This window comes from Apodemus sylvaticus, chromosome 1 (assembly GCF_947179515.1).
Source record: "Apodemus sylvaticus chromosome 1, mApoSyl1.1, whole genome shotgun sequence".
Classification (NCBI taxonomy): Eukaryota; Metazoa; Chordata; class Mammalia; order Rodentia; family Muridae; genus Apodemus; species Apodemus sylvaticus.
The window spans coordinates 201,733,997-201,760,098 of NC_067472.1; the positions used below are offsets into that span (position 1 = coordinate 201,733,997).

Consider the following 26,102-nt stretch of genomic DNA (forward strand, 5'->3'; position numbering starts at 1 on the left):
GCTGCAGGTGCTGTAGCCTGCAGGGCGTGGTGAGGGAGGCCTGCAGGGGCCCAGACTGCGGCATGTGTGGACAGGGCCAGCGGATGACGGGCTCGGACTGGACTGCGCCCAGGAGCCTCTGGTGACAGGTCCAGGCCTCTCCCTGCCCCTGGCCTCACCCACACCAAGAACCGGGAGCGCGGCTTTCTGTGCCAGTCCTCCAGTGCCCAGGGCACTTACCCCCTACTTCAAACCGGTCTGTCCAGCTGTCCACACCATGGAGGGGGAGCCTCCCACCTCAGACACCCCAAGAAAGTTCAGACACATGAATAAAAGGGAGATGGTTTATTCACACAGAGGAAAGGCTAAGTGAATGCCTGCTCATTTCCACTTGATGGGGCGACACCGTACAGAACATATCTCAAGCCATCTCCAGGTCTGGGTGCTTCTGCCGCAGGTGCTTGTCCAGCGTGGCCTGCAGGCCAAAGGGCACGAGGCAGTGTGGGCACTTATAGACAGTTTCACCAGGCCCCAGACCATGGGTGCGGCGGTGGCGGTTGAGCTTGCTGCTCTGGGCACAAGCGTAGGGACACTGGTCACAAGTGTAGGGCCGCTCGCCAGTGTGCGAGCGGCGGTGCACGGTCAGATTGCTGCTGTTGGTGAAGGACTTCCCACAGAACTCACACTTGCCCCCGGGCGAGTGGCTCTTCCTGGGTGTGGGCTTCTCCACTTTTACAGAATCAGTCCTCTCTACTTTGGCGGTGCCTCCCCAGCCAACAAAACCAGGACCCCCTTGAGCCCCGGAGCTGGGGGCCCCAGGCTCCTGGACCCCTGCTGTGGCCGCAGCTCCAGCCTTCTCCACATTCTGGCATGGTAGCGTGCTGGCTGGAGCGGCCGCGTAGGCAGCAGGTTCTGGAGGGGCTGCTGGGGAGATCCCCTGGCTACTGGCAGAAGAGGGGCTCGACGGTGCTGGCTGCCGGTGGGTCTTCTTGTGTCTGTTGAGCTTGCTGCTCTGAGCGCAGGCGTAGGAGCACTGGTCACAGGAATAGGGCCGCTCCCCAGTGTGGGAGCGCATGTGGACCTTGAGGTTGCTGAAAGAGCTGAGGGTCTTCTTACACACAGAGCAGGTGGGGCTCCTGCGGACAGCGCTGCTCCCGGAAGGGGGAGGGGGCGTGCCCACAACCGGCCCCACCACGGCCACGGCTGACATGGCTGCAGCCACCTCAGCCAGGCCCAGCAGCGGAGCCTCCGGGGTGTCCAACTGTTGTGTTTGGTAGATGCACAACCCGTGGTCCCACTGGGCATGGAACAGCAACTTCCAAGCACTGGCGTACTGTCTGCCACACTGGAGGCAGCTCAGAGCCTTCAGCTCTTTGGATTCTGGAAGGGGAAAAAGGGGCAGGTTATCACTGCTAGGTCGACTGCACCACCAACGGTGTCTGCAGGACACACGCTGTCCTCGGGGGAACCCCCTCAGTGTAAACAGGTTTTGCTGTTCATAGTACAGGGGCCACCAAGGCATTGGGGAAGTAGAGACAGGCTCAAAGCAGGTCTCAGTGTGAAACCTCAGAGCTGGGGCCTGGCACAGAAGCAGCGCCTACTGGGAGAGGTGGGCTAGGGTCTGGATTCCAAATTTGATGTTTTTTCTAGGCCCACAGTGTCTAGAAGTGTCTGGAGGGCACTTCCCAGACCCACTTGACTTAGCCCAGTCCCATTACATTAGTCCTGGATGGGGTTACCTTTAGATAACAGGCAAAAAACGATCCAGAGACTTGTCAAACTCAAGGCTTTTCCTCCCTAGCTGTGTAATCTTGGACTAGACCTATCCTCTCTGCCTGTTTCCTAAGTTGCTAGAGTATGGAAATCTGAGGGGGGGTCCCTTCCAGGGTGACCTCAAATACAGGGACAGCTGAGAGCTTTGGTCCCTATAAGCCCTCAAATGTGAGCTGCCTCAGATATCAAAACACACACAGCTAAACCAAAGGTGGTGGCCCACACCTTTAATCCCACTGGGGACGCAGAGACAGGCGTGAGTTGGAGGCTAGCCTGGTCTACATAGTTCTAGGCCACTCAGGGCCAGCCATGTAGAAACCCAGTACCCACTGCTAGACAGGCCTATTATAATAACACTAATACCAGATGCTAGGCTAGCATGAGACCCTGTTTAAAATACCAACTCAGCAGTGACCCACACCAAGTGCCCAGAGTATTATTCAGGTGAACCCATTTTAGCCCCTCCCTCAACCAAAGCCGATTGGATTAGACCCTCCCTGGCCCAGCCCCAAATATAATTACATTTCCCAAGTTCCACCTGGGCACCACACAGGGGGCTGGAAATTCAAGTTCGGATCAAGTCTTAAAACCTCACAACCCACAGGAGCTCACTCGCCGGACCAAGCACCACGCGGCGCTTTAACTCCTCCCCCACATACAAATCGCAGTGCCTAGACCAGGGGCTTCCCAACACAGCCGGGAGATCCCAGCGAGGGGGACAAGCGGAAGCCCTCGCTTGGTTCCGAACTGTCTGAACCTAAATGAGAAGCACCAAAACACATGAGGCATAAGTCGTCCTCTCCATTCGGCTCCCCATGCCACCATCCCATCCTCCACTAGGTCCCTAATGTCAACCCTGGTCCAGCCACCTGGTCAGTTATTTCTGTCCACGGGAAAGGGGAAGTGAAACTAAATTAGGGGTGTATGGCAAAACCCCGGGCCAGTCTTCTGGGGCTGGCCACACCTTGCGGGTGGCCTTCCTCCGCTGCCCAGCCCCCGCCCCAGGACAAGAAAGACCAAGCCACACCTAGCTTCTACCCTGAGGGGAGAGCAAGGAGAAAGGGGAAGTAGTGATTGGTGCCCCATCTGTCCACCTCAGCTCCTCCGCAGGACAGGAAGCCCAACCCTGGATCAGGAGTGCACTGCACCCCGAATTACTCACCTGAGATGGGACCGGAGACTTGGAGAAGCTGACAGCCTTGTTTTTTGTGATCCATGAAAGCGATGATGGCCCCTAATGGAAAGATCTCCCCGCAGCGGCCGCAGGTCAACAGATCTGGGTGTTTGTCAGTCCAGGGCTGGCGGTCTGCAGGGAGGAAGCGGGTGGTGAGCGGTGGAGTGGAGCCCGACTCCGGGTGAGGGTTCCAGGGTGGAGAGGGGAGAAACCCGGAGGTCAGAGGGGGAGGGTTGTGGAGGCCAGGCCGGTCCCGGGGCCATCCTCTGGGGAGAGGCACCCACCCGAAGGTCCCGGTGCATGCAGGGGCGAAAGCTAGAGACTCACCGGAAGACGTAGAGCTCAGAGGCGTCCGCGGGCCACACGTGCTGGGCGCGCTGAGTGGGTGCGCGGCGGTTTGGAGGCGACTCTCCACACCGAAGAGCCCCGACAAGTCTCTTGCGGACCAGGCTCCTTTCGCCAAGGACCCTAGGTTGCGGTCCGGCTTTACATCCATGACAAGGTCGGGCATCTCCAAGTCGGCGTCGGGCTCCGGGTCTAAGCGGCGAGGCACGCGGCCAGCCTTGCGGCGGGACATGGGGCGAGGGCGCAGATCCAGGTAATCCGCGCGGCGGCCAAGCGCTCAGGTGAGTGAGTGGCTCTGCGCGACCCGCGCCGAACTTTTTACACGTGCTGGCCCTGCCTTGTCTCCGCCCACTGGGGCGGACGCTTTGCCCGGCCAGTCGCGGCGGTCAAACTCGATCTTCCCCGCCCAGCCCGCTGCCCGCGGACCAGTGCGCAAACTGTGCCCTCCTCCACTGGACTTGGTTTCACCCGGGAGGTGAAAAAAGCTATTCCCAATGCCCCCTCCTCGTCCCCACCCCCACCCCACCCCACCCCCACCCCAGGGCGCTGGCGATACCTGAGGCTCGGAATGCCGCGTCTCACGCCCCAAGCGAGAAGTGGTGGACATCTCTCTCTAGAGGGGACGTATACTAAGGAAACTTCACTTTAAACCTTTTTCTTTTCTTTTTGACTTTTAAGCCTGAACTAGCTATGTAACGGATGATGGTTCCCCCTTTTTGATCTTCCACCTCTCCAGCAGTGGTTTTACAGGGGTGCATTACTACACCTGTAGATTGGGGCGCTGGGCATGCACTCAGACCCTCTCGCACGTTAGGCAAGCGTTCTCCACCGACTGGGCTACATCCTAAACTAAGGCACCCCATTTCTCGAGAACCTACCATCCATAACCCTTAAAATGCAGGGATGGAGGGCGGCAGTGAGAGGGAGTGGCCACCACATAAGATGTCCGTAAACTGCACGCCTTTAATCCCAGTGTTCAGGAGGCTGAGGCAGGCGGATTCTCTTATTTCGAGGTCAGTCTGGTCTACAAAGTTTCAGGACACCCAATGCTACACAGAAAAACCCAGTCTCGAAAAGCCAAAAAAAAAAAAAAAAAAAAAAAAAGACCCCGCCCCCCACTACCTCAGTGCTTCCCTGTATTCCCAGTTATCCTGTGCTGGAGAATCACAAAGTCAGGGCCCACTGGGGCCACATCGAGCTAGGAGCAGGTAGGGGAGCCCACAAGAGTTTTCTCCGCTGTACCAGGATTCAGCCGGCAGAGCAGAATGGGACCTGGGAAGGCAGGGTGGCCATTGCCTGTCTGAAATCTCAGCACATGAAAGTGGTAGAAACTAGTTTATGTCAGCTACATGGGGACTCTGACACCAGTTTGGGTACATGAGACCCTGAAATAAACAAACAAGCGGTTTTTTTTTTTTTAAGAGCCCACTCCCCACCTTTTTTTGGGTGGCACACACTGTAATTCCAGTACTCTATGTTGGAATCAGAGACAGAAGGATTGCCCAAGAGTTCCTGATCAGCCTGGTCTACATAATGAGTTCCAGGTCGACCAGGATATTATCTAGAGAGATCTTGTCTCAATAATTAAATAAATATGAAGACCTGAGGTTTTTGAAGGAACCCAGAAAAGACAGGAAGGAGCCTCTACATTGTGAAATACAAGACTGGGGCAGGAACCTGGGGTCGGGTCCCATCTAGGGTGTCTTTTGAGGTTAGTTGGCTACTCTGGGGTCCCATCTAGGGGGCTACTCTGAGGTTAGTTGGTTTTCCTTGTACCAGGGGTCTGGAAAGGTTTGAATCAAAACAGAAGTATTTTCTTCCTAAGCCCAGGCTATAAATTGAAACCAAAGGGCCAGCTGTCCTCCCTGCCTCCCTCTGGGGACCCCTGAACTTCCTCAGATAAGAATTCTCTCTCGGGTGCACGGTTTGAAGTGGCATCGGCACCCCGCCCCACCCTCAATCCTTTCTAAGTTCTCTTTTCTTCCCGGCATCCACCACATCACAGTAAAGCTGTTTGTGAATGTCCTTCCCCCACCCCACCGAGCACAAACTCCCACATGTTTAGGGCCTGTGTGTCCGGCCCCAGGTGTCCTCAGGCTGCAGTGTGAATTCCAAGGCCAAGCTCTGAAGTTCCTCATATTGTTATTCAGGCATGGACTCAATTGTCTTCCTGAGGGCCAGGGCGGCCCTGGCCAGCGTATCTAAAGTAGCCACACCCTGCTGCAGGCCTTGCAAATGACTCCCTAAGACCGCCAAGTGTTCCCAATTCCCTCAAAACCTTGAAAGCCTCAGTAGAGGCTGGACCTAGAGCACCAAAGAAGGAGACCTTCATTTTTTGAGACAGGATTTCTCTGGATAGCCCTGGCTGTCCTGGAACTCGCTCTGTGGAACAGGCTGGCCTCAAACTAAAGAGATCTGCCTGCCTCTGCTGGAATTAAAGGTGTGCATCACCATGCCGGACACAAATGTGGCTTTTTAAATGTACTTTTTTTTGGGGGGGGGGGGTCCGAGACAGGGTTTCTCTGTGTAGCCCTGGCTTTCCTGGAACTCACTCTGTAGACCAGGCTGGCCTCGAACTCAGAAATCCGCCTGCCTCTGCCTCCCGAGTGAGTGTTGGGATTAACGCTTTGCGCCATTTTGCCTGGTATTTTCCCTCCCTCCCTTCCCTCATGTCTGTTCCCTAAGCTGGCCCCAGTTGCCCTCCCTCTGCACACACCTGGTTTAATCACTGAATTTTAAGTCCCCCTCCCCCCAAGACAGGGTTTCTCTGTGTAGCCCTGGCTGTCCTGGAACTCACTCTGTAGACCAGGCTGGCCTCCAACTCAGAAATCCGCCTGCCTCTGCCTCCCAAGTGCTGGGATTACAGGCGTGTGCCTCCACCACCCAGCTCTTTAAATGTACTTTTAAAAATCAATAAATCAATTCACTTATTAATCTACTTTACATTTTTTTTGCATTTCCTTAGTGTGTGTTCACATATGCTACAGCTTGCAGGGAGAGGTCGGAGGACAATAATCAGGAGGTGTGTCTGTCTCCTACCCTGTGGGTCTGGGGGACAGAACTCATGGCTTAGGTTTAGCAGCAAGCTCTTTAACCCATGGAACCCACCAGTCCCTCTTTCTTTCATTTTTTCCTCCCCCCCCCCCTCTCTGTGTGTGTGTGTGAGTGACAGGGTCTCTCTATGTAGCCATGGCTGTCCTGGGACCATGTAGACCATGCTGGCGTGGAACTCATAAGAGATCCACCTGCCTCAGCCTCCCGAGTGAGTGTTGGGATTAACGCTTTGCGCCATTTTGCCTGGTATTTTTCCTCCCTCCCTTCCCTCATGTCTGTTCCCTAAGCTGGCCCCAGTTGCCCTCCCTCTGCACACACCTGGTTTAATCACTGAATTTTAAGTCCCCCTCCCCCCAAGACAGGGTTTCTCTGTGTAGCCCTGGCTGTCCTGGAACTCACTCTGTAGACCAGGCTGGCCTCCAACTCAGAAATCTGCCTGCTTCTGCCTCCCAGCGTGCTGGGACTAAAGGCCTGTGCCACCACCCCGCAAACCTTTCTTATCTTGCTATCATTATGCCCATTGCCCTTATTGTCTTGTCTTTTGGGGGTGCAGAGGATTAGAACACAGAGCCTTGCATATCTCAGCCAAGTGTTCTATTACTGAGCTATATACCCAGTCCCATCCTCTACCCTTTGTCTTTGGTGACAGGGCACCTTGTAGCACAGGCTAGCCATGCCTTATAGCATAGGCTAGCCTTCCACCTGAGAGCCTCTTGCTCCAGCTTCACCAAGTATTTTGTAGCCATTTTTCTTGTGCTAAGGATGGAATTAGGGTCTTGTTATGCTAGGCAAGGCAGACTGAGTCATGTGCTCAGTCCCTCTGAAGGATCTTGGCCTATTTGCTAACTTGTAGGTTATTTTGTTCCCCCAACAGGAAAGAGAATGTAGGGTTTTTTTGTTGTTGTTGTTTTGTTTTTGTTTTTTGGATTTAGTTTTTAGAGACAGGGTTTCTCTGTGTAGCCCTGGCTGTCCTGGAACTCACTCTGTAGACCAGGCTGGCCTCCAACTCAGAAATCCGCCTGCCTCTGCGTCCCGAGTGCTGGAATCACAGGCGTGCGCCACCGCCCGGCTGAGAATGTAGGTTTTTAAGAGAGCATTGTTGGTGTGTCCCATTCCTAACCAGAGCCCCTACTCTTTTAGTGAGATGGGACTCACTCTGAGTCCGGTTAGACAATCCTCCGCCGTGGCCTCCCTGTTAGCTCGGACAGGAAGGCTCCGCAGTGCCCATGCTTTGGAGAGTCAATCACCAGCTGAGTTGGTACTCTTCTCCGTGGGTATTTACAGAGCACCCGTGTGCCGGGCAGTGGGGGGAGGCTGCAGCCCTCTCCCTGCCTACGTGAACTCTAGGAGGACAATCATTGTACCTGGGCTGAGGTCAGTGGGGTTTCACATGCCCCCATGCAGGGCCTCAGTTTTTCCCTTTGTAAGCAAGGGTTGCAAAGAGGGCTGAAGGACAAAATGAATGACCTCTGTCCATCCTAGCGGCTGCACTCAGTAAGCCGCTTTCCCGATACCTAGAGGTGGAGCCGGGGAGGAGTCAGCTTCCTCCTGGAGGCAAGGGGTGGGATCCAGGGGTGCCTCCCAAGCAGCTGATGGGAAATCTCCACGCTTCTTCTTCTTCTCCTCCTCCTGGTCCTCCCTCCCTCCCTCCCTCCCTCCCTCCGGCTGCCAAGTGCTGAGATTTCTGCTGGGAACCTCTACTCGTCGTTTCTTCTCCCTCCCCATCTCCCACCCCCGGCCCCATTCTTTTCAGATGAGGCCGTATTTGTAGCCCAGGTTGTCAAGCCTCGCTCGAACTTTGACAATCCTCCTGCCTCTCCTCGCCAGGGCGCCGGGGATCCCAAGCCGCCAGTCGGGTGACCCCGGAGCGGCCGATGACCATGTGGGGGAAGTGGAGGCGCGGGGGTGGGGGGTGGGGGAACTCAGGAGCTCAGGACTCTGTGCCCACCCGGACCGCTGCTGAGGTTGCGCAGGCGGAACCTAGGCGGTCGGGGCTCGGCGCCTGCACGGACCTGTGCGGCGGCGGCGGCGGCGCGGGCGTAGGAGCCGCGCCTGCAGGGACCGGCCTCGGTGAGTCCGCTGTGGCCGGAGGACATCTTCCGCGTCAACCACTCCGGGTGGGATTGGAGCTGCGGGGAAGGGACGACCAGGAGAGGGGCTGGCGAGTCGCTCGGCGAGGCGGGCGAGGTGGGAGGTGGCTGCCCTGAAGCGCTTGGACATTAGAATTTGAAAAGGTGGACGCTTGAGACTGGGAGGAAATGGAAGGAAACTGACCCGCCCTGGGGAGCGGGACGGGAACTGATCCTGCCCTCGGGCTGCTCGATCCCGGGTGTGGCCCCGCTTAGCGAATTTGCATAGGAAGGCCGAGGACAGTTACCTTTCTGAGAGTTAGGAAAGGTAGGTAAGCCGGGCGGAGGTGGCGCACGCCTTTAATCCCAGCACTTGGGAGGCAGAGGCAGGTGGATTTCTGAGTTGGAGGCCAGCCTGGTCTACAGAGTGAGTTCCAGGACAGCCAGGGCTACACAGAGAAACCCTGTCTCACCACCTCCCCCCTCAAAAAAAAAAAGAAAAAGAAAAATTGGTAGCTGGTTCATTACACAAGGCCTTGTCTGCTAGCCTGCAAGCCCAGCCAATTTCGTATCCTGGTAACGCAAGGTAGACTTAATGTCCTCCAACCGGACCCATTCGTCTTTAACTTTCTAATTGTTTGGGTTTAGTTTTGTTTTCCCCTGAGACTACCAGGCAGAACAGTCGCCCCAGGCTGGCCTTGAACTCACCGCTTGGCCCTAGGTAACTTTGAATTTTACATCCAGCCTTCACCTGCCAAGGGCTGAGATTTCAGGCAGTCTATGTTAAACTGGTGAAGGATCCCCGTTTCACACTCTCTGTACCAATTAAGCTCTACCAATTAAGCTACTCTTCAGCCTCCCCCACCCCAATTAACCCCACACCTCTGCCTCTGTAATTCAGGCTGCTGTAGAACTCTCCGTGTATTGTTTCTAAGACTGAGGGAAGAAGTATCTGCTCAGAACCTCCAGGACAAAGTTCTCAGCACAAAGGAGATTCATTTGCCCCTGTAGGACCGAGGGCAGGGGATAAGAGGCTAAAACAGGAGATAGAGAATGAGGGAGAGGGGAAGGGAACTTGGGAGGGCAAGGAGGGGTCTTTGTCCCAGAGGAGCTTAGGACTGCCTCTGGATAGAGAAGAGACAGGCAAGGCCCATAGACAAATGGCAGTTTATAAAGACTCTAGGAGAAACCCCAGGTTAGGATGAGGTGTTTAATTACGTGAGCCTAAGGGGGCGTTCGATTGCTGCACTTCATTGCTGTGATAGCTGTTCCTGGGTATTCTGCCCCAGGAGGAGGAAGTATCCAAATCTGGGAATACATCTTGGTGACTAGCTTTAGGAATGTAATCGACGCTTTTTATCTAGGTGGAAGGTGCAAGGCCTGCCGGATCCACTCTCACCACACCAGGACTGGCTAATGTCCCTTCAAAGACTGGCTTTGGTCTGATTTTTCCTGCTGTCTCCATCTCCCCTTGCCTCTTCCCACTCTCCTGAGGCACCAAGGATGGCCCTGTAAACCTCCTACTTGTTGGCCATCCTCACCCATTTCTGGCTAACTGACTACTGAGCCAGGGATTGGGATATGTGGGTTTGGACTATAAACTCTGGGCAGGAAATCCATGGTCTCTAGATCAGAGACCGAGGTCAGGATAACCTGGAAGAGGGCAATTTTAGCTGTCTTGCCATCTAGGACACTAGGACATATTCCTCCTGACTTTTCTCAAATCTTTGTTGTTTTTTTCAACAGGGTTTTTCTGTAGCCCTGGCTGTCCTGAAACTCATTCTGTAGACCAGGCTGGCTTTGAACTCAACAGACCCTACCTGCCTCTGTCTCCCAAGCACTGGGATTAAAGGCGTGCATCACCATACCCAGCATAAATCAGCTTTTGTTTTCTTAAATCTTCCCACCTTATCTCCAGAATGTTTTGGGTTTAGTTGTGTTACCAGTAACGGCTAGGAGAAAACACCTGCTCCAGTGGCCACAATTAGTGGCCTTCTGACGCCTGCCACCAGCAAAGTGAGATCTAGCCTTAGGTCCACTCCAGAAATGGGGGTTCCGGATATGATCAAATCTTCTTTGATTAGAGTCTCATTTTATGGCTCAGGCTAACCTAAAATTTGAAACTCTTGAGCCTCAACCTCTGTAGACTGCCAGGATTCTAGTTGTAAACCACTACACCCCATTCTATTTTTTTTTTCTCTCTATTGGAACAAACAAGACTGGTCCTCCCTGCAATTCTGTCTGGGGATCTAAGAAGGTTCTCTGACTACTGGCCTTGTTCCCCTCTGCCCTTCCTTAAGTAATAGCCCTTGCTATTATGATGCTTTTCCTTCCTTTCGTTTGTTTGTTTCTTTTCTTTTTTTCTTTCTTTTCTTTTTTCTTTTTTCTTTTTTTTTTGGTTTTTGGAGACAGGGTTTCTCTGTAACCCTGGCTGTCCTGGAACTCACTCTGTAGACCAGGCTGGCCTCCAACTCAGAAATCCACGTGCCTCTGCCTCCCAAGTGGTGGGATTAAAAGTGTGCATCACCACTGCCTGGCTTTTTTCTTTTCTTTTTTTTTTTTTAAGATTTAATTTTATAGCCGGGCGGTGGTGGTACACGCCTGTAATCCCAGCACTCTGGGACGCAGAGGCAGGCGGATTTCTGAGTTTGACGCCAGCCTGGTCTACAGAGTGAGTTCCAGTACAGCCAGGGCTACACAGAGAAACCCTGTCTCAAAAAACCAAATCCAAAAAAACCCAAAACAAACAAAAAAAGATTCTTATGTGTAGTCCAGCATGCATTCCACCTGCATGCCAGAAGAGGGCGCCAGATCCCATTACAGATGGTTCTGAGCCTCCTTGTGTTCGCTGGGAATTCAACTCAGGACCTCTAGAATAACAGCCAGTGCTTTTAACAGAGCCATCCTCCGGCCTTAAGGTGCTTTTCTTAAGAAGCTCAAGTATTAACCTGAGATAGAAGGCAGACTTGGGGCATGTGGGCAGCTGGAGTGTAGCTTGGTGGGGCACTTGTTTAACCCAGCACCAGATACACAGGGCCACAGCGTGCCAGGCCTGGATCACACTGGGTTTGTTTTCTTTATTTCTTTTCTTTTCTTGTCTTCTTTCTTTTGTTCTTTCTTTCTTTCTCTTTCTCTCTTTTTCTCTCTTCTTTCTTTCTCTCTCTCATTCTTTCTCGCTCCTTTCTCTCTTTCTCTTTTTCTCTCTTTCTTTCTCTCTTTCTTTCTTTCTCTTTCTTTCTCTCTTTCTTTCTCTCTTTCTTTCTTTCTCTTTCTTTCTCTCTTTCTTTCTCTCCCTCTCTTTCTTTCTCTCTTTCTTTCTCTTTCTCTCTTTCTCTCTTTCTCTCTTTCTTTCTTTCTCTCCCTCTCTTTTTCTTTCTCTCTTTCTTTCTCCCTTTCTCTCTCTTTCTTTCTTTCTTTCTTTTTCTTTTTCTTTTTAGACAGGGCTTCTATCTATAGCCCTGGCTGTCCTGGAACTCCCTCTGTAGAGCAGGCCTGGCCTTGAACTCACAGGGATCTGCCTACCTCTGCCTCCCCAATGCTGAGGTTAAAGGTGTGTGCTCCACCATTGCCAGTGGAGGATCAAACATTCACCTGGGGTCTCCTGAGACACTGTCTCATAAATAAGGCTTCAGGATATAGAGTACCTTCGTAGGATCACCCTGAGGGGCTAAGGGTGTGGTTCTGTGATAGACTTGCCTAGCTGCTCAAGGCTCTGGATTGTCTTACCCCGCGCGCGCGCACACACACACAGAGCCCTTGGTCCCTTAGGCTAGTCTTCCCCATCTGCTGCAGGGCCTTAGAACCTGCCTTGAAGACTTGTTATCCGACCTGCACAGCTTGCTGAGGCTCTGCATGCTGGTCGGCCTTCTCAGCCTAGCCTTCCTGCAGCCCCCGTGTGGCTGCTGTAGGTGTGCTCTCGGCCATGGCCCAGGTCATTTCACCCAGGACTGTACTCTGCTCTGACTGACCCAGCACTCTTCCCACGCCCTTCTGGAAGCCACTGTCCTCTGTTACTCGTCCTGCCTCCCAGACCTTGACTCTCCTCCGGCCTCTCTCCAGCCCTGTCTGCATAGCTGCTCCTGTGTTCACTGCTGGCTGCGAGCAGATCTGCTGTGCTGGGGATGTGGAGAAAGCCTGCATCCTTAAAGCGTCAATACAAAGCTAGGTGAGGAGGTTTCCATGGAGTCTCAGAGCTTTCCTAGCATTCCACTGAGGCAGGAGGATCACCAGGTAGCAGCCAGCCTAGGCTTCAAGGCAACACGCTGTAATCCCATCTACCTCAGATCACATACTTACCTGTGCTGCCCCGCCTCATATCCCCTCCCCCAGGGTTTGTTGTGTAGGCAGGCCTGGGCCTCAGATTTGGATTACATTTATTTATTAGTGTGGTGTTAAGGAAGCGAGCTCTCAGAGTTGCTTCTCTCCTTCCCCATAGGGTCTCAGCCACCTACCTCAGCCTGCCAGTTGGCCAGCACGCTTACCTCCGAGTCATCTCCTTCCCCTCATGTAGTACAGGATGGCCTCAAGCTGTCTGTGTGGACAAGGATAACCTTGAACTTCTGATCCTCCCGCCTGCACTTACAGGTGTATACCCTCGCACCCAGTTTTATGAAGTACTGGTGTTCAAACCCAGGGCCTCATACATGCTAGGAGAGCATGTACCAGATGGAGGTGAGCTGCACTCCAGTCCCTCCCACTGCTGAACCTCACTTTTCTTTGCAACGTTTCAAATATGAATAGAAGTTTTGCATGTGTATATGCCTGTGTGCCATGTGAGTGTCTGGTGGCCAAGGAGTCCAGAAGAGGGCGTTGGATGCCCTGAAGCTAGAATTACAGATGGTTGTGAGCCATCTGTGTGGTCCTGAGAATTGAACCTGCTTTCCCCAGTGCCCTTAATGGCTGAGAATATCTCTAGACCCTCACTGCTGATTCTTTGTACCAAGAGGCCTGTAGAAACCAAAGGTAACTGGGCAGTGGTGGCGCACGCCTTTAATCCCAGTGCTTGGGAGGCAGAGGCAGGCGGATTTCTGAGTTTGAGGCCAGCCTGGTCTACAGAGTGAGTTCCAGGACAGCCAGGGCTACACAGAGAAACCCCGTCTCGAAAAAACAAAACAAACAAAAAACCAAAGGTAGCCATGCACACAGTACCTGCATTAAGCCTAAGGTGTAGGGTCCCAAGTCCTAGGCCAGCCTTGTCTACAGTAGAGGTACTAATGTCTGCACACTGGTGAAAGCCTACACTTCCTGAGGGAGCCTTGTTTTCCCTGGCTGGGGAAGCATCCCATCAGGAGCATACACTCCCTCTGCATTGTGTGTTTGTTTTTCAAGACAGGAATTCACTCTATAGAGCAGGCTGACCTCAAAAAGCAGGGGTCTGCCTCTCTCTGCTTCTAGAGTACTAGGATTAAAATCATGCAGTACCTCGTCCGGCTTGGCCTGGCATATATGGAATCTTGGATTTGATTTTCAGTACTATGTAAAACAGCCTGATATCCCTGTGCTGGAGAGGTAGCAGAAGGAGGGTCAGAAATTCAGGACTAGCCAAGACTGCACAGTGAGCTTGTGGCCCGTGTGGGCTGTCTGAGACCCCTCTCAGAAAGAGTGGTTTGAAAATGGGAAAAGCAACGATGACAGGTCAATGGGGTGAGGGAGAAAGTGAATTTGGCATCCCCCATGTCTCCAGGGAAAGGCAAGGAGTGCAAAGGCCCTGTAGCAGGGCTGTGTCTGCTCTACCTCAGGAAGACTAGCTGACCAAAGGTAGCGTGGGGAGAGGCGATGAGGTCAGAGCATGACAAGGCCATATAACTTCCACTGTGAGGACTCCAGCTGAGGGAAGACCCCAGGGAACAGTCCTAAACAGGGGTCACTCTGGGGTTTAGTTGTAGACATTGTGTTTGTTTTTAACTTGTGCACATGTGTGGGTGCACATCTGTGTGCGTCTGGAAGTCAGAGGACAAGTTTTGGACTCTGCTTCTCGTACTCTGTGGGTTCTAAGGATTGGAGTCAGGCGGCCAGGCTTTGCAGCAAGTGCGGAGACCTGCGGAGGTCTTCACTGATCCAGGAGTTAGATGTAGCAGGATTTCCCTACATCTGTGGGTAGTTTACCGCCTGTGGGGAAACACTGGGCTGGAGATGGTACCTGATGGTAGTGGGCGTGGCAGCTCCCAAGTGCACATCCGTACTCTCTGACAGAACAAAGAAGCCAAGCTTGATAGTCTATGCCTTCAGTCCCAACTCTAGGGAGGCAGCGGCAGGCATATTGAGGTCAGCCTCATCTAAATAGCGAGTTCCAGCACTACACTGTGAGACTCTTGTTTCAGAGAAAGGGAGAAGGTGGGGAGAAAGAAAAAAAACCAATTCACCATGGGGAGGGTGTATTTAGGAGCCCAGTGGGGAGGTTACCGAGACAGTCCAGGCATTCGATGGTGCTGGCTGGACTCAAGAAGGGACGAAAAGGGATGTCTTATCTAGACCTGGTTGGCCTTGAAGTCAATCCTCCTGCCTTGGCATCCCTAGTGGTGGGATTACAAGACTGTATCACCACACTTGACTGTTAGGAGGAACCTTAAAACAATGCAGATGACCTGAGATGGCAGGATTTAGGAAGGCTGAGGCAGACAGTGGTAGCTTCCATGACAGTGAAGGCTATATAGTGATATTGCATGCCCTTCATCTCCCAACCCTCCAAAAATGTTAGCGAGCAGATGGCTCTGTGAGTAAAGCCTCAAGGCTCTCACCACCAAGCCGACAGCCTTCACATGGTCCTGTCCCTGGTAATGTAGACGAAGGAGAGAACTGGCGCCTGCAGGCTGTCCTCTGACCTTCAACGCTACACGTGTACCATCACACACACACACACACACACACACATACTCACAAATGCATTTTGTGTTAGTCAGGGTTTCTATTCCTGCACAAACATCATGACCAAGAAGCAAGTTGGGGAGGAAAGGGTTTATTCAGCTTACACTTCCACACTGCTGTTAATCACCAAAGGAAGTCAGGACTGTAACTCAGGCAGGTCAGGAAGCAGGAGCTGATGCAGAGGCCATGGAGGGATGTTCCTTACTGGCTTGCTTCCCCTGGCTTGCTCAGCCTGCTTTCTTATAGAACCCAAGACCACCAGCCCAGGGATGGCACCACCCACAAGGGGCCCTCCCTGCTGATCACTAACTGAGAAAATGCTCCACAGCTGGATCTCATGGAGGCACTTCCCCAACTGAAGCTCCTTTCTCTGTGATAACTCCAGCCTGTGTCAAGTTGACACACAGAACCTGCCAGTACACATTTGAAAACAAAAAACCCAACCTACTGCAGACTCGCAACTTTCCTGGCAGGCTCTCTCCAAGCCTAGGCTCTTTCCACTCGGTAGCTGCATGTGTGTTCGTCCCTGGGCCACGCTGCATGTAGCCATCAGGACTCTGACTCGGGACTGAGGATAGGCTACAGTTGAGAGGGGCTGGGAATATTCTTCTGACAGTTACCCCGGAACCATAATAAAGCTATGATCAAAGTAGACAAAAGGGCTGGGGCAGTCAGTATAGATTGCCGCCCCTGCAGGAGGCCTTGGCGTCCCCCCTCCCAGCACCCCATACAAAGAAGGCAGGTGGCAAAAAAAGCCTGTAATCCTGGCGCCTGGTAGGAGGTAGGTGGGTCAGGCCTTCAAGGTCCTCGGCTACAGAATTCTAGGTCCAGGGTTAAAGACCCTCTCACAGAACAGCAGGGGGCAAAAGAGCCCCGCATGGTGTCGAAGACCTGCACAGCGTTTAGAAGGCAGGGTGCCTGTCTATTCCGGGTCAGCCTGAACTACATAGCAAGGCCCTGTCTCTAAAACCACGTAACAGCAGACAGACAAAATTCCTGTCTGGGGTGGAGCCGGGGAACAGGACAGCTATAGCCAAGGGGAAGCAAAGGGTGGGTTATTCGCTCTGACGCTGTGTGGCTTTAACTCTTCCCCTTCCTCCCAAAGCCTGGGCCATGCAGAGCCCACTGACCATTCCTGTGCCGGTGCCAGTGCTGCGCCTCCCTCGGGGCCCTGATGGCTTCAGCCGAGGCTTCGCCCCTGATGGACGTAGGACCATCCTGAGACCAGAGGTTGGAGAAGGTTGTATTCAAGATCCCCCAGAAGCACAGGAACAGCGGGCCAGGGCCGCTCTGCGGGAGCGCTACCTTCGTAGCCTCCTGGCCATGGTGGGGCACCCTGTGAGGTTTACACTGCACGAAGGGGTGCATGTGAGCGCCCAGTTTGGAGCCACAGACCTGGATGTAGCCAACTTCTATGTTTCCCAACTGCAGACGCCCATAGGCGTGCAGGCAGAGGCCCTGCTTCGATGCAGTGACATCATTTCCTATTCCTTCAAACTGTGAGCTGTCTGCGGCTTTCCCAGGCCTCTGGCTGTTCCTGGGCCATGGAGTTCTCAGCACCTTCCTGGACTCCCAAAGCAAGCTCCTACAAACTCTGGCCTTGAACTCACAGCAACTCCAAACCAGATATCACCTGGTGCCATGTGCTGATTCTCTAGAGGCTGAGATGGGAAGATGATAAAATTCAAGGCCAGGCTGTGCTGCCGTGGGAGACTGCGACCACAGACGTTCTCGATCTCTCTTGTTGAAAGGAATGCTCTGCCTCACACACTGAACTTCACAGAATAAATCCTAAGGCTTGTCCTTGCAGGCTAAGGGGTGTGTGTGTGCTTGTGTTCCTGTGTACGTGTGCACACGCACAAAGAGCACTGAGAGCTTGCGAAGTTGAGCCTCTCAGCTGTTTCTCCATCTCCCTTCCTGTCAAAGAAATCATCGTCTGGAGAAGTCTGGCTCTGGCTTTCCTTTTACATTTTTATTATTTTCTATATGTTGGTTTCTATATGTTGGTGATTTGCTTACATGGATGTCCATAGCGCATGTATGCAGTGATGGCTGAGGCCAGCAGAGGGCATCAGGTTCAATGAAATAGTCAGAGATGGTTGCGAGCCACCGATTGGGCGCGGGGAATCGTTGTGTGTCCAGTTCGAGAGCAGCCAGTGCACTCAATAGCAGAGCCATCTATTCACCCCACCTGACCTTTTTTAGAAAACAGGATCTGGCTGTGTAGCCCAGGCTGGCTTGGAATTCACAGTCCTCCTGCCTCAGCCTCCCAAGTGCTGGGACCACAGGTCAGGCCCCCACTTGGCCTTTCTGCTTATCTTGTTAGTTTAGTCCCATGGAGAATGGTGCCATGTTTATTTTTTGTTTTAAAAATTATAAAGCTGGGCGGTGGTGGCGCACGCCTGTAATCCCAGTACTTGGGAGGCAGAGGCAGGCGGATTTCTGAGTTCAAGGCCAGCCTGGTCTACAGAGTGAGTTCCAGGTCAGCCAGGGCTACACAGAGAAACCCTGTCTCGAGAGAAAAAAAAAAAAAACCCAAAGCCAAAAATTATAAATGTAGGTGTTAAGTTCTGTGTGCCACGTGCGCATAGGTGCGCCTGGAGACCAGAAGATACTCAGTCGGCAGGAGCATGTGCTCTTCCCTGCCGAGCTGCGCCCCCCCCCCCCAGTTAAAAGTTAATAGTGTAGTTACACCTCGGAAACTTGTGGCTAGGCCACGATGGGGAGGAGTCCAGATAAAAGTATGGGGCGTGTGCTGCTCCTCGTGTCCTTCCCAAATGGCTGACATTCGCTGGATAAGAAATTGACCCTTGGGAGAGATGGCTCGGTGGGTATGAGCACTGACTGCTCTTCAGAAGGTCCTGAGTTCACATCCCACCAACCACATGGTGGCTGTCAGCCATCTGTAATGAGATCTGACGCCCTCTTGCGGTGTGTCTGAAGACAGCTACAGGGTACTTACATATAATAATAAATAAATCTTTAAAAAAAAGCAAAGAAATTGACCCTTGGGTGTATTTTGAGGTGGGCAAGGATGACTGGAAAGGGCCTTGGTGTAAACTTGGTTCCTTCCGGGCAATGTGGTCCACTGCAGTCACCTGAAGGTTGGTTTGCCCACGGAGGGGACAGAGAGTGGTGGTGGTGGTCACACTGTGTGCCAGTGCCCGGGAACAAATGCTGCAGATTGGTGGTTAGCGTTGTGTCCGTCCTCAGTTTGCTCCAGCCTCCTAGCGGAGCAGTCTGTGTCACCTGTTTCAGTCCTGTCACTGGAAATCTTTCAGTAGATGATATTTGAAAGCAGTTCCTAGCTGAGCACAGTGGCCCAAGCCAGCACTTGGGGTGGGAAAGGGGTTGTAGAGGCAGGAGGAGCCCGAGAGAAAGCCAGTCAGCATAGGAGTCAGAGGGCAGCCTGGGCTATGTGAGAACCAGTAAAAACAAAAACCAACCAAACAACCAACCAACCAAAAAAACCAGTTATTGCCTTTTAGTTGAAGTTCAGAATGTAACTGAAGGCTTGCATTAATTATAGGCGGTTTTTTGGTACATCGCAGTCTCCAAAGTGTGAAGAGGGAAGCAGCTATCCTTACAGCAGTCTCAGCTGCTGTCAGTTCACACCGCGGCCTCCCTCCAGTCCCAGCCTAGCTCTCTACTTGGCAACGTTGCGCTCGATCCTCCTCGAATCCTGTTCCGTGGTTTCAGTCCCTTGCGGCCGTCCTTAAAGAGCTGAGACAGGAAAGCGAAAGTGCCCAGATGAATCCAAGCAGTGGATTCGACCCCTTGGAGGAGTGGCTTAGGCGCGCTCGGGTTTGGTCAGCTGATTCATGGGGGCGGAGGGCGGGGGGGGGGGCTGAAAATCGCGCGTGCGCGGCGCTCCGGGAGAAGGCTTGCATAGGCCCCGCCTCTGTGTTCTGCAGTTTAGCACTGCAGATTCGCTGCTCACGTTTCTCTTCCCCGTGGAGCCTACTGCTCTTTGTTCCCGTTTTCGCGTCGCCCAAGAAACGATTTTTTTCAAAGCAAAAACTTGAGTCGGTGCTATACTTTTCTCGGTACGCAGCGGGCGCCTCGGCTTGTTGCGAAAGTGTGGCTGCGGAAGAGCAGGCACTCGCGGAGCTCGGCGGAGGCGCGTTGGGGCTCCCGGCGGCGACGACGACGACGACGACGACGACGGACGGAGGCGGCGCTTGAGGCAGCGGCGAAGCCCATGCCCCGGAACGGCGGGAGGACCCGGAGAGACGAGTCCGGGGCCCGGGGCATGTCCCCGGGGCCCCCGTGAAGAGGAGGAGGCGGCGGCGGCGATGGAGATCGCGCCGCAGGAGGCTCCGCCCGAACCGGGCGCGGACGCAGACGCGGACTGCGAGGAGGCCCCCGCCGAAGCTGGGTCTCCTAGCGGGGCCTCATCCCCGGCTGATGGACGACTTAAGGCTGCGGCCAAGCGTGTCACGTTCCCGTCGGACGAGGACATCGTGTCCGGAGCGGTGGAGCCCAAAGACCCCTGGAGACACGGTAGCTATAGTGAGGGTTGCGGAGGAGAGCCTCGGGGCGGGGGGGACCGCCACAGCGCCGACCCCGACGAGGCGGCTCCGCGGTAAATGGCACCTATTGGTGACTTCAGCGGTGCCTAGGTTAGAGTTGGAGGCAGAGAGGGGTTGGCGGGAGAGTTGAAAAGGTGCACAGGATTGGGTTTTCAAACCCTAACCTTGTTTGGGAGTTTGGGGGGCTGGCAGCCAGCCTTTGAGTTCATGGTACACCCAGGGCTGAATGAAGAGAACCAGTCCATAGTATTGGGGGAAAGGTAAGGGCCTCAGTCCACGAGGTGGTGAGAGCGAAACAACTGGTCTGTAAACCAGGATCTATAAACCAGGTCTATAAACCAGGGTAGCTGGCTACGGCCATTGCGCTTCTGGCTGGAACGAGGAAGGAAATAAACCCAGACTGTACAGAAGTTGGTAAATCCTCCGACTGGGAAAAGAGGGTCAGAGGCAGTAGGCAGAAAAGCTGAGGAGCAGGTGGTCAGTTTGCCTGTGTGCGAGGAATTCCTCAGTAAGCTTCAGCAGCAGAACGTGGAGCCTAATTTTACTAGGGTCTTCCTATGGAAGGACTCGGGAATGTTACCTACTCAGGTGTTTCTGGTCAACAGAAGGTGATTTATATGTTGGGAGATGGGAAGATCTAAGATCTAGGCCTGTTGGAGAAGGTTGGTGGGGAGGTGGAACTGGACGGGCCCTTGGAGTGCATTGGCTTTGGTGCCTAGGAAAGGTAAAAGGTTGCTGGGGGAGATAGACTCAGGCTAATCCCATTTTTGAGCTGAATTGTGTTTTGTTTGGGTGGAGTCTGTGAAGTGAGGTTGCCCACTGGCTGGGTTGTATAGAAGCTAACCTGCTTGTCCAGGGACAGACAGACACTACTGCCAGAGTGTGGGCAGCAGAGTGGGCAGCTGGTAGCTTTGATGTATGTGGGGGTGGGGAACGTGGTTGCAGGAAATGATACACTGGGAGCCCGCCATAAATGCCAGTTTGACTAGTAATTACCAAAGAGACCAAGGTTAATTTAGACTGAGCTTGGGGAGCCTGCCAGGGCCGGGCGGTTTGTTTTGGGTTCTGGACTCTTGGAACTTGTGCTGAGAACAGGAAGAGTCTTCTGGGCCCTGACAGCAGCCTGGTCTCCACGGTGGCGAGATCACAGGGATGGGAGAGGTGGAGCACTGTGCCCCTTCAGAAGTGGTGAAGAAACCTGGTGTGGCAGTATGCAGCATTCTAGGGGGGTTTGAACTGCATGGTGAAACCCTGTTTCATTATATAAAAAAGGGGAGGCTGGGGAAGAAAGGCTAACTGGATCAAATTCTGACTTTCCCACTTGCTGTCTTTTGCAACCGCTGAGAAGTTGCCTGGCTCCCCTGAGCCTCAGAGCCCCCTCCCCCAGAGTGACTGACAGGAGCAGGGGTCCTGGGTCTGCCAGAGGCTGAGTGACAGCACACGTGAAAAGTGCCTGGTGAGGGTGAGCGCTCCTCCATGAGGATACGAAGGCAGCACTGGCACCTGGAAGAGTTTGCTCTTTAGATGGGGCCAAAGTCAGAGTCTTCTAGGATGAGGCTCCGATGGTCAGGGCACCTGGAGAGTTGGGAATAGTTCTGGGCAAAGTTTCTGGCCCACAGTTTTTCTGAAAAGGCTGAACCTTTTATTAATTTTTTAATTAAATTTAAGTTGTTTTTTTTTAAAAGATTGTCTTATGTAGCACAGACTATGTATAGCTAAGGGTGACTTTGAACTTCTGACCTTCCTGCCTCCCTCTCCTGAATGATGGGATCACAGGTATTTCCTGACACTCATTTATGCTGGGTGGGGGATGGAGTCCAGGCCTTCCTTCCTCCCTTCGCTAGGCCGCTCACATAATGAGCCAGGCCTGCGGCCTCCAAGATACATGTGTACATAACAACTTATCATATGCTACATTGTAGAGTATGTGAATATATACTATATATGTTTATATACATATAACAATTTATTGTATACTACATATTATTCTATATATTATTTATTTTTTGAGACAGGATTGAATTGGGCCGTCCAGGCTCTTCTGGACGCTGGTGTCCCGCTGTCCTCAGATACTTGACAGTTCTCCTGTCAGCCTCGGGCTCCAAGCTCTAAGATGACAGACGGGAACCACTATGCCTGCAAGGTCTGGCTGTTGGAGAAGCTGTTTCCGCCCCTCCTGCCTCCAGTTTCTCTGTGTGCAAATGGAGGTGCTAATTTCTTAGTTGTGAGCTTTAAATAAGACTGTTCTCTACATTCCTGTCCTGTAAAGCAGCTGATTGGATTGCTGCAGTTAAAGGTGACAGGTATAGGTGATGACTGTCATTCCCCCAGCTTCTAGAGTGACAGCAGGACTACTGCTCACCTTTGGGGAGGGAGTAGAGGGGCAGCCATGACTCCTGGCAGGGACTGAGCGTAAAGACTCAGCCTCCACAGGAAAGGGAATGTGAAGGTGGCCAGCTTGGACAGAGAGACTTACAAAGCCCTCAGCATCTAGGGGCGGGTGTCCATGGCCTGGGAGCTGTGGGGGAGACAGCGGGTGTCCACGGCCTGGGAGCTGGGGGGGAACAGTGGGTGTCCACGGCCTGGGGGGGGGGGGAGCTAGATGTGCTCAGACGGTTGGTGAGAGCCCAGGTGAAAGATGGGTCTCCGAGGATGGTCCAACCTGGATCAGGGGTGGCAGGGGTGTGTCACAGTTGGTCTGTGGGCCTGCTGTAGCATAGGGATATATAATTTAAGCTATGGCCCTCCTGGAAGAGCAGTGACCCCAAACAGTACACCTGGTAACAGTCTTTGGAGGGTCTGAATTGAGAGACTCGGTTGTTTCAAATCCATTCTTCTCAGGGAGACTGGCTGGGCCTGGGGGTGTTGGGGCGGAAAGGAAGCCTGGGGCAGGGAGCGGCTCTGGGGGTGTCTGCTGGAGCAGCTCCCACTCAGCCCATTCTGGGTAGGAGTGCTGGCTGGGCTATCTGGAGCTCTAGGTGTCTGTCTGAGGGCCAGAACCCCCTCAGGTCATGCAGGAGCCTGGTGTGGGGGCCCCTTGAAGTGAGCTCACCTAAGGGTCCATCCATTTCCTCATAAAACCAGGGCCATTTGTTATCTGTTTCTCTTTGACCCCCAGCAGGAGTGGGAGCTGACTTTCTCAGCCCCACCTGGAGTTTTGTAGCAGTGTGATCAGCCTGAGAGGGAACCCGTGGGGCCCTGGCCATGTGTCTAAAGCAGGCCGATGGGCTTCACCCTGCAGCTGGCCGGGGTGTCTGAGGACATGGGATGCCATGGCTGGGGAGCTGGAGGCAGGTGTGTGGGTGGAAGTGGTGAGTGGAAGAGACACATTGGGCATGTGGGTGCTGGGGAGGGAGCTGGCCAGTCCTCCGTAACGAGAGGCAGCCCTTGGCCTAGTTCTTTCCAGGAACCAGGAAGCCTTTCAGACCAGACCACAAGAAAGTGAAAGTGCCCGGCAGCCTCTCCAGGCACTGCTAGATTCTGGGCTTTGCAAGGTGGGTTTGTGTGAGAGACTGTGATGTAAGCACAGGACACCAGTTACCCCTCCTGCCCTTGCTGCTGTCTCCACCTGCAGCCTGCCAGTGGCACGTGGCCAGCGCTCACTCAGAGTCCTGGGCCTCCTACCACGAGATTTCTTGTGACGTTCCACCATGTGACCGACCATTCCTAGGCACCTGGAGTCAGAAAGAGGTGCTGAGGGCAGTGGCCATGCGGGGACAGCCATGCTGTATGTTCTCCCTGGCTCTGCTCTGTACTCCAGGAACTGGTCTGACAGGTCTGGGAGCGCTGTGACAGAGCTGGGCCTGGGCGGTAGGCAGGGCTGGCCTCTGTCCATGTGCTGTGGTGCTGTGGGCTGGTGGGGTGCAGTGAGCGCACCGCACAGGAGCCGCACTGCTTCTGCTGCTGCCCCTTCACTTAGACGCTCACTCCCCAGCCGGTGCCATCCACCCCTCCCCACTCTCCCTCAGCCTTGCTCTCTTGAGTAAATTGAGCCGAGGGTGTGAGTGGCACCAGCATCACAGGCTGTCAGGGTACCAGGCTCCAGACTGGGGACACTGAAGACCGGGCTAGTGGCTGCTTCTGTCACACACTTTATGCTCCTGCTCTGGCCCGCAGTCTTGGGTGGTGCCCGGGTTCTTTAACCTTTAGTTCTTGCTGTGTGATTCTATGCTAGTTGCACTTCAGAGGAGAGCCCAGTCACTGCTCTGAATACAGATGTAGGAAGGGATGAGCTTTTTAGATCTGATAGCCTGGGGTGGCATTTGGAGGACGTTCTGGGGCAGGTGATCCAGTTTGTGCTGGGACAGAGCTCTTCCTCCAAGGTGCCAGGCAGGTGTTGGCAATACTCAGAGGCACTCAGAGCTGGCACTGGGCACAGTCCCTGAGCCGATAGCGTCTCCGTGGCATTGCTCCAAAAGGATTAAGATCTGGGAGGCGTGGGCCTGGGCTGGACCAACTGCAGGCCTTAGGGTTTTGCACAGCCCTTCCTGGCAGTCTCTCCTGCGCTCAGGCCCTTCTGAGCAGACTGCAGGCTACAGGGTGACCTTGGCTGGCCTCCATGTGCTCAGTGAGGGGAGTGCTGACAGGCTGACACAGGTGATGGCAGCTACCTTCTGCAGTCAAGCATAGTGCTACAGCCTGGGCGCTGGCTGACCTTAGTGCTCGCATGTCCCTGCTCTCCATGACCAACGACCCGCAGGTGCCAACCGTACTTGAGTCCCATGGCTACCCCTTTGGACAGTCATCGCTCTGGCTGTGCGTGAGGACTAGAGACAGAAGTGAATGACTCCCCTGCCCTTGTCACACTGCCAGGGAGGGACTGGGCTGGGACTGGGGACCAGGTGGCCTGCTCCCTGTGCTGTGTCCTTGTGCTTTCTGCAGGACCAAAGGCAAGCTTTTGGTCTAAACCTAACCCTAACCCCCAAACCCCAACCCCCAAACCCAGACCCCCTAACCCAAACCCCCTAACCCTTAACCCCTAACCCCCAACCCCAACCCCTAACCCCTAACCCTAACCCTAACCTAGTTGTGTCACTCTAGGTGACACGTGTGGTCTTGCAGAGCAGTAGCAGGAATAAGAAACAGTGAAGGGCCTTGACCTTGGACAGACTGGCTCCTGGATGGCTTCAAAGTCGCAAGAGGGCTGGGCTGCTCCTCTACCCTTTGCTGGCTGCTTATCTGCACCTCTGCCCTTAGGACACACTTTTGTCTTGCTGCTGCATATTCTTGCTGCACCGCTACCTCAGTGGTAGCCCATTTAGGCTATAGTTGAAGGGGGAGAGGATGGCAAGAGATCCCAGAGTGACCAGTGAGCACCTAGGCTCAGTGCTGAGGCCTGTGATGAGAAGTTGAGGGTGGGCTTGGACATGTGGTGTGTCCTAGGAGTCAGTCTGGTATGGGCCGGCTTCAGCTGTGTGGAGACTAGTGCCAGAATCAGCTAGAATGTAGACTACGGGTCAGAAAAGAGAGCCAGGTAGGCCACAGGTGAGGCTGAGCAAGACTGCAGAAACACCTGAGTAAACGGAGCTAGAGGCTGCAGGTGTGTGTGTGTGTGTACGTACATATACACACATGTATGCATATATATGTAGATAGACAGTTTTGGGTTGGTGTTGTTTTTGGAGACAGAGTTTCTCTGTGTAGCCCTGGCTGTCCTGAAACTCACTGTATAGACCAGGATGGCCTCGAACTCAAGAGATCCACCTATCTGTCTCTGCCTCTTGAGTGCTGGGATGAAAGGCAGGTGCCTCCACCACCCAGCATAAGATTTTTTTTTTTTTTTTGGTTTTTTTTTGGGGGGGGGGTTCGAGACAGGGTTTCTCTGTGTAGCCCTCCTGGCTGTCCTGGAACTCACTCTGTAGACCAGGCTGGCCTTGAACTCAGAAATCTACCTGCCTCTGCCTTCCAGAGTGCTGGGATTACAGGCGTGCGCCACCACCGCCCGGCAAGTTATTATTTTTTAAGAGATTTCTCGGTGGCTTTGGCGGGCAATTCTGTATAGACCAGGCAGGCCTCAAACTCAGAGATCCTTCTTTCTGCTTCTCTCTGTTTAGTGCTGAGACTAAAGGTATGCAGTACTGTGGTAGTTCTGCCTCATCCTCCAGGCTGTGTGCAGAAGCCACCATGCCTGGTAGTTGTAGTTTTTATTGAGCCCAGGGTCTCCTGCACGCTAGTGCTCCTCTTCCAAGCTGCCTCCTCAGCCCACGACCTTGGCTTTGAGCTGAGCCACTGCTAGTTGTTTGTTACACCCAGGAGATGTGCAGGGCCCACTCACCCCACCTGCCCGTGCTCTCTGTGGCCCTCCCACCCCTC

The 26,102-nt window shown here is 53.7% G+C and overlaps 3 protein-coding genes across 12 annotated transcripts in view; 2 read left to right on the plus strand and 1 right to left on the minus strand.

Annotated features, from left to right (window-relative positions):
* Positions 1-309: 309 nt before the first annotated feature.
* Positions 310-3,676, minus strand: Znf296 (zinc finger protein 296). Its single transcript, XM_052171503.1, has 3 exons — positions 3,254-3,676; positions 2,915-3,058; positions 310-1,359 (listed from the first exon to the last, which is right to left on the minus strand). The coding sequence occupies exons 1-3, from the start codon at positions 3,501-3,503 to the stop codon at positions 401-403; spliced, it is 1,353 nt and encodes a 450-aa protein (XP_052027463.1). The 5' UTR covers positions 3,504-3,676; the 3' UTR covers positions 310-400.
* Positions 2,994-17,073, plus strand: Gemin7 (gem nuclear organelle associated protein 7). Of its 10 annotated transcripts, none has more exons than XM_052171514.1 (4): positions 8,317-8,395; positions 12,454-12,559; positions 12,830-13,065; positions 16,364-17,073. In XM_052171514.1, exons 2-4 carry the CDS (start codon positions 12,516-12,518, stop codon positions 16,759-16,761), a joined length of 678 nt encoding a protein of 225 aa, XP_052027474.1. In that variant the 5' UTR covers positions 8,317-8,395; positions 12,454-12,515; the 3' UTR covers positions 16,762-17,073. The 10 variants fall into 10 exon arrangements, with proteins under 10 accessions (XP_052027522.1, XP_052027521.1, XP_052027505.1 ...); XM_052171529.1 differs by having other exon boundaries at positions 12,830-12,978; XM_052171522.1 differs by lacking the exon at positions 8,317-8,395 and adding an exon at positions 9,778-9,834.
* Positions 17,074-19,177: 2,104 nt separating this feature from the next.
* Ppp1r37 (protein phosphatase 1 regulatory subunit 37) overlaps positions 19,178-26,102 on the plus strand; it is a 31,681-nt gene continuing 24,756 nt past the window's right edge. Inside the window, exon 1 of the mRNA XM_052171566.1 lies at positions 19,178-19,761. Coding sequence (XP_052027526.1) covers positions 19,554-19,761 — 208 coding nt within the window. The 5' untranslated portion in view covers positions 19,178-19,553. The remainder of the gene's footprint in view (positions 19,762-26,102) is intronic.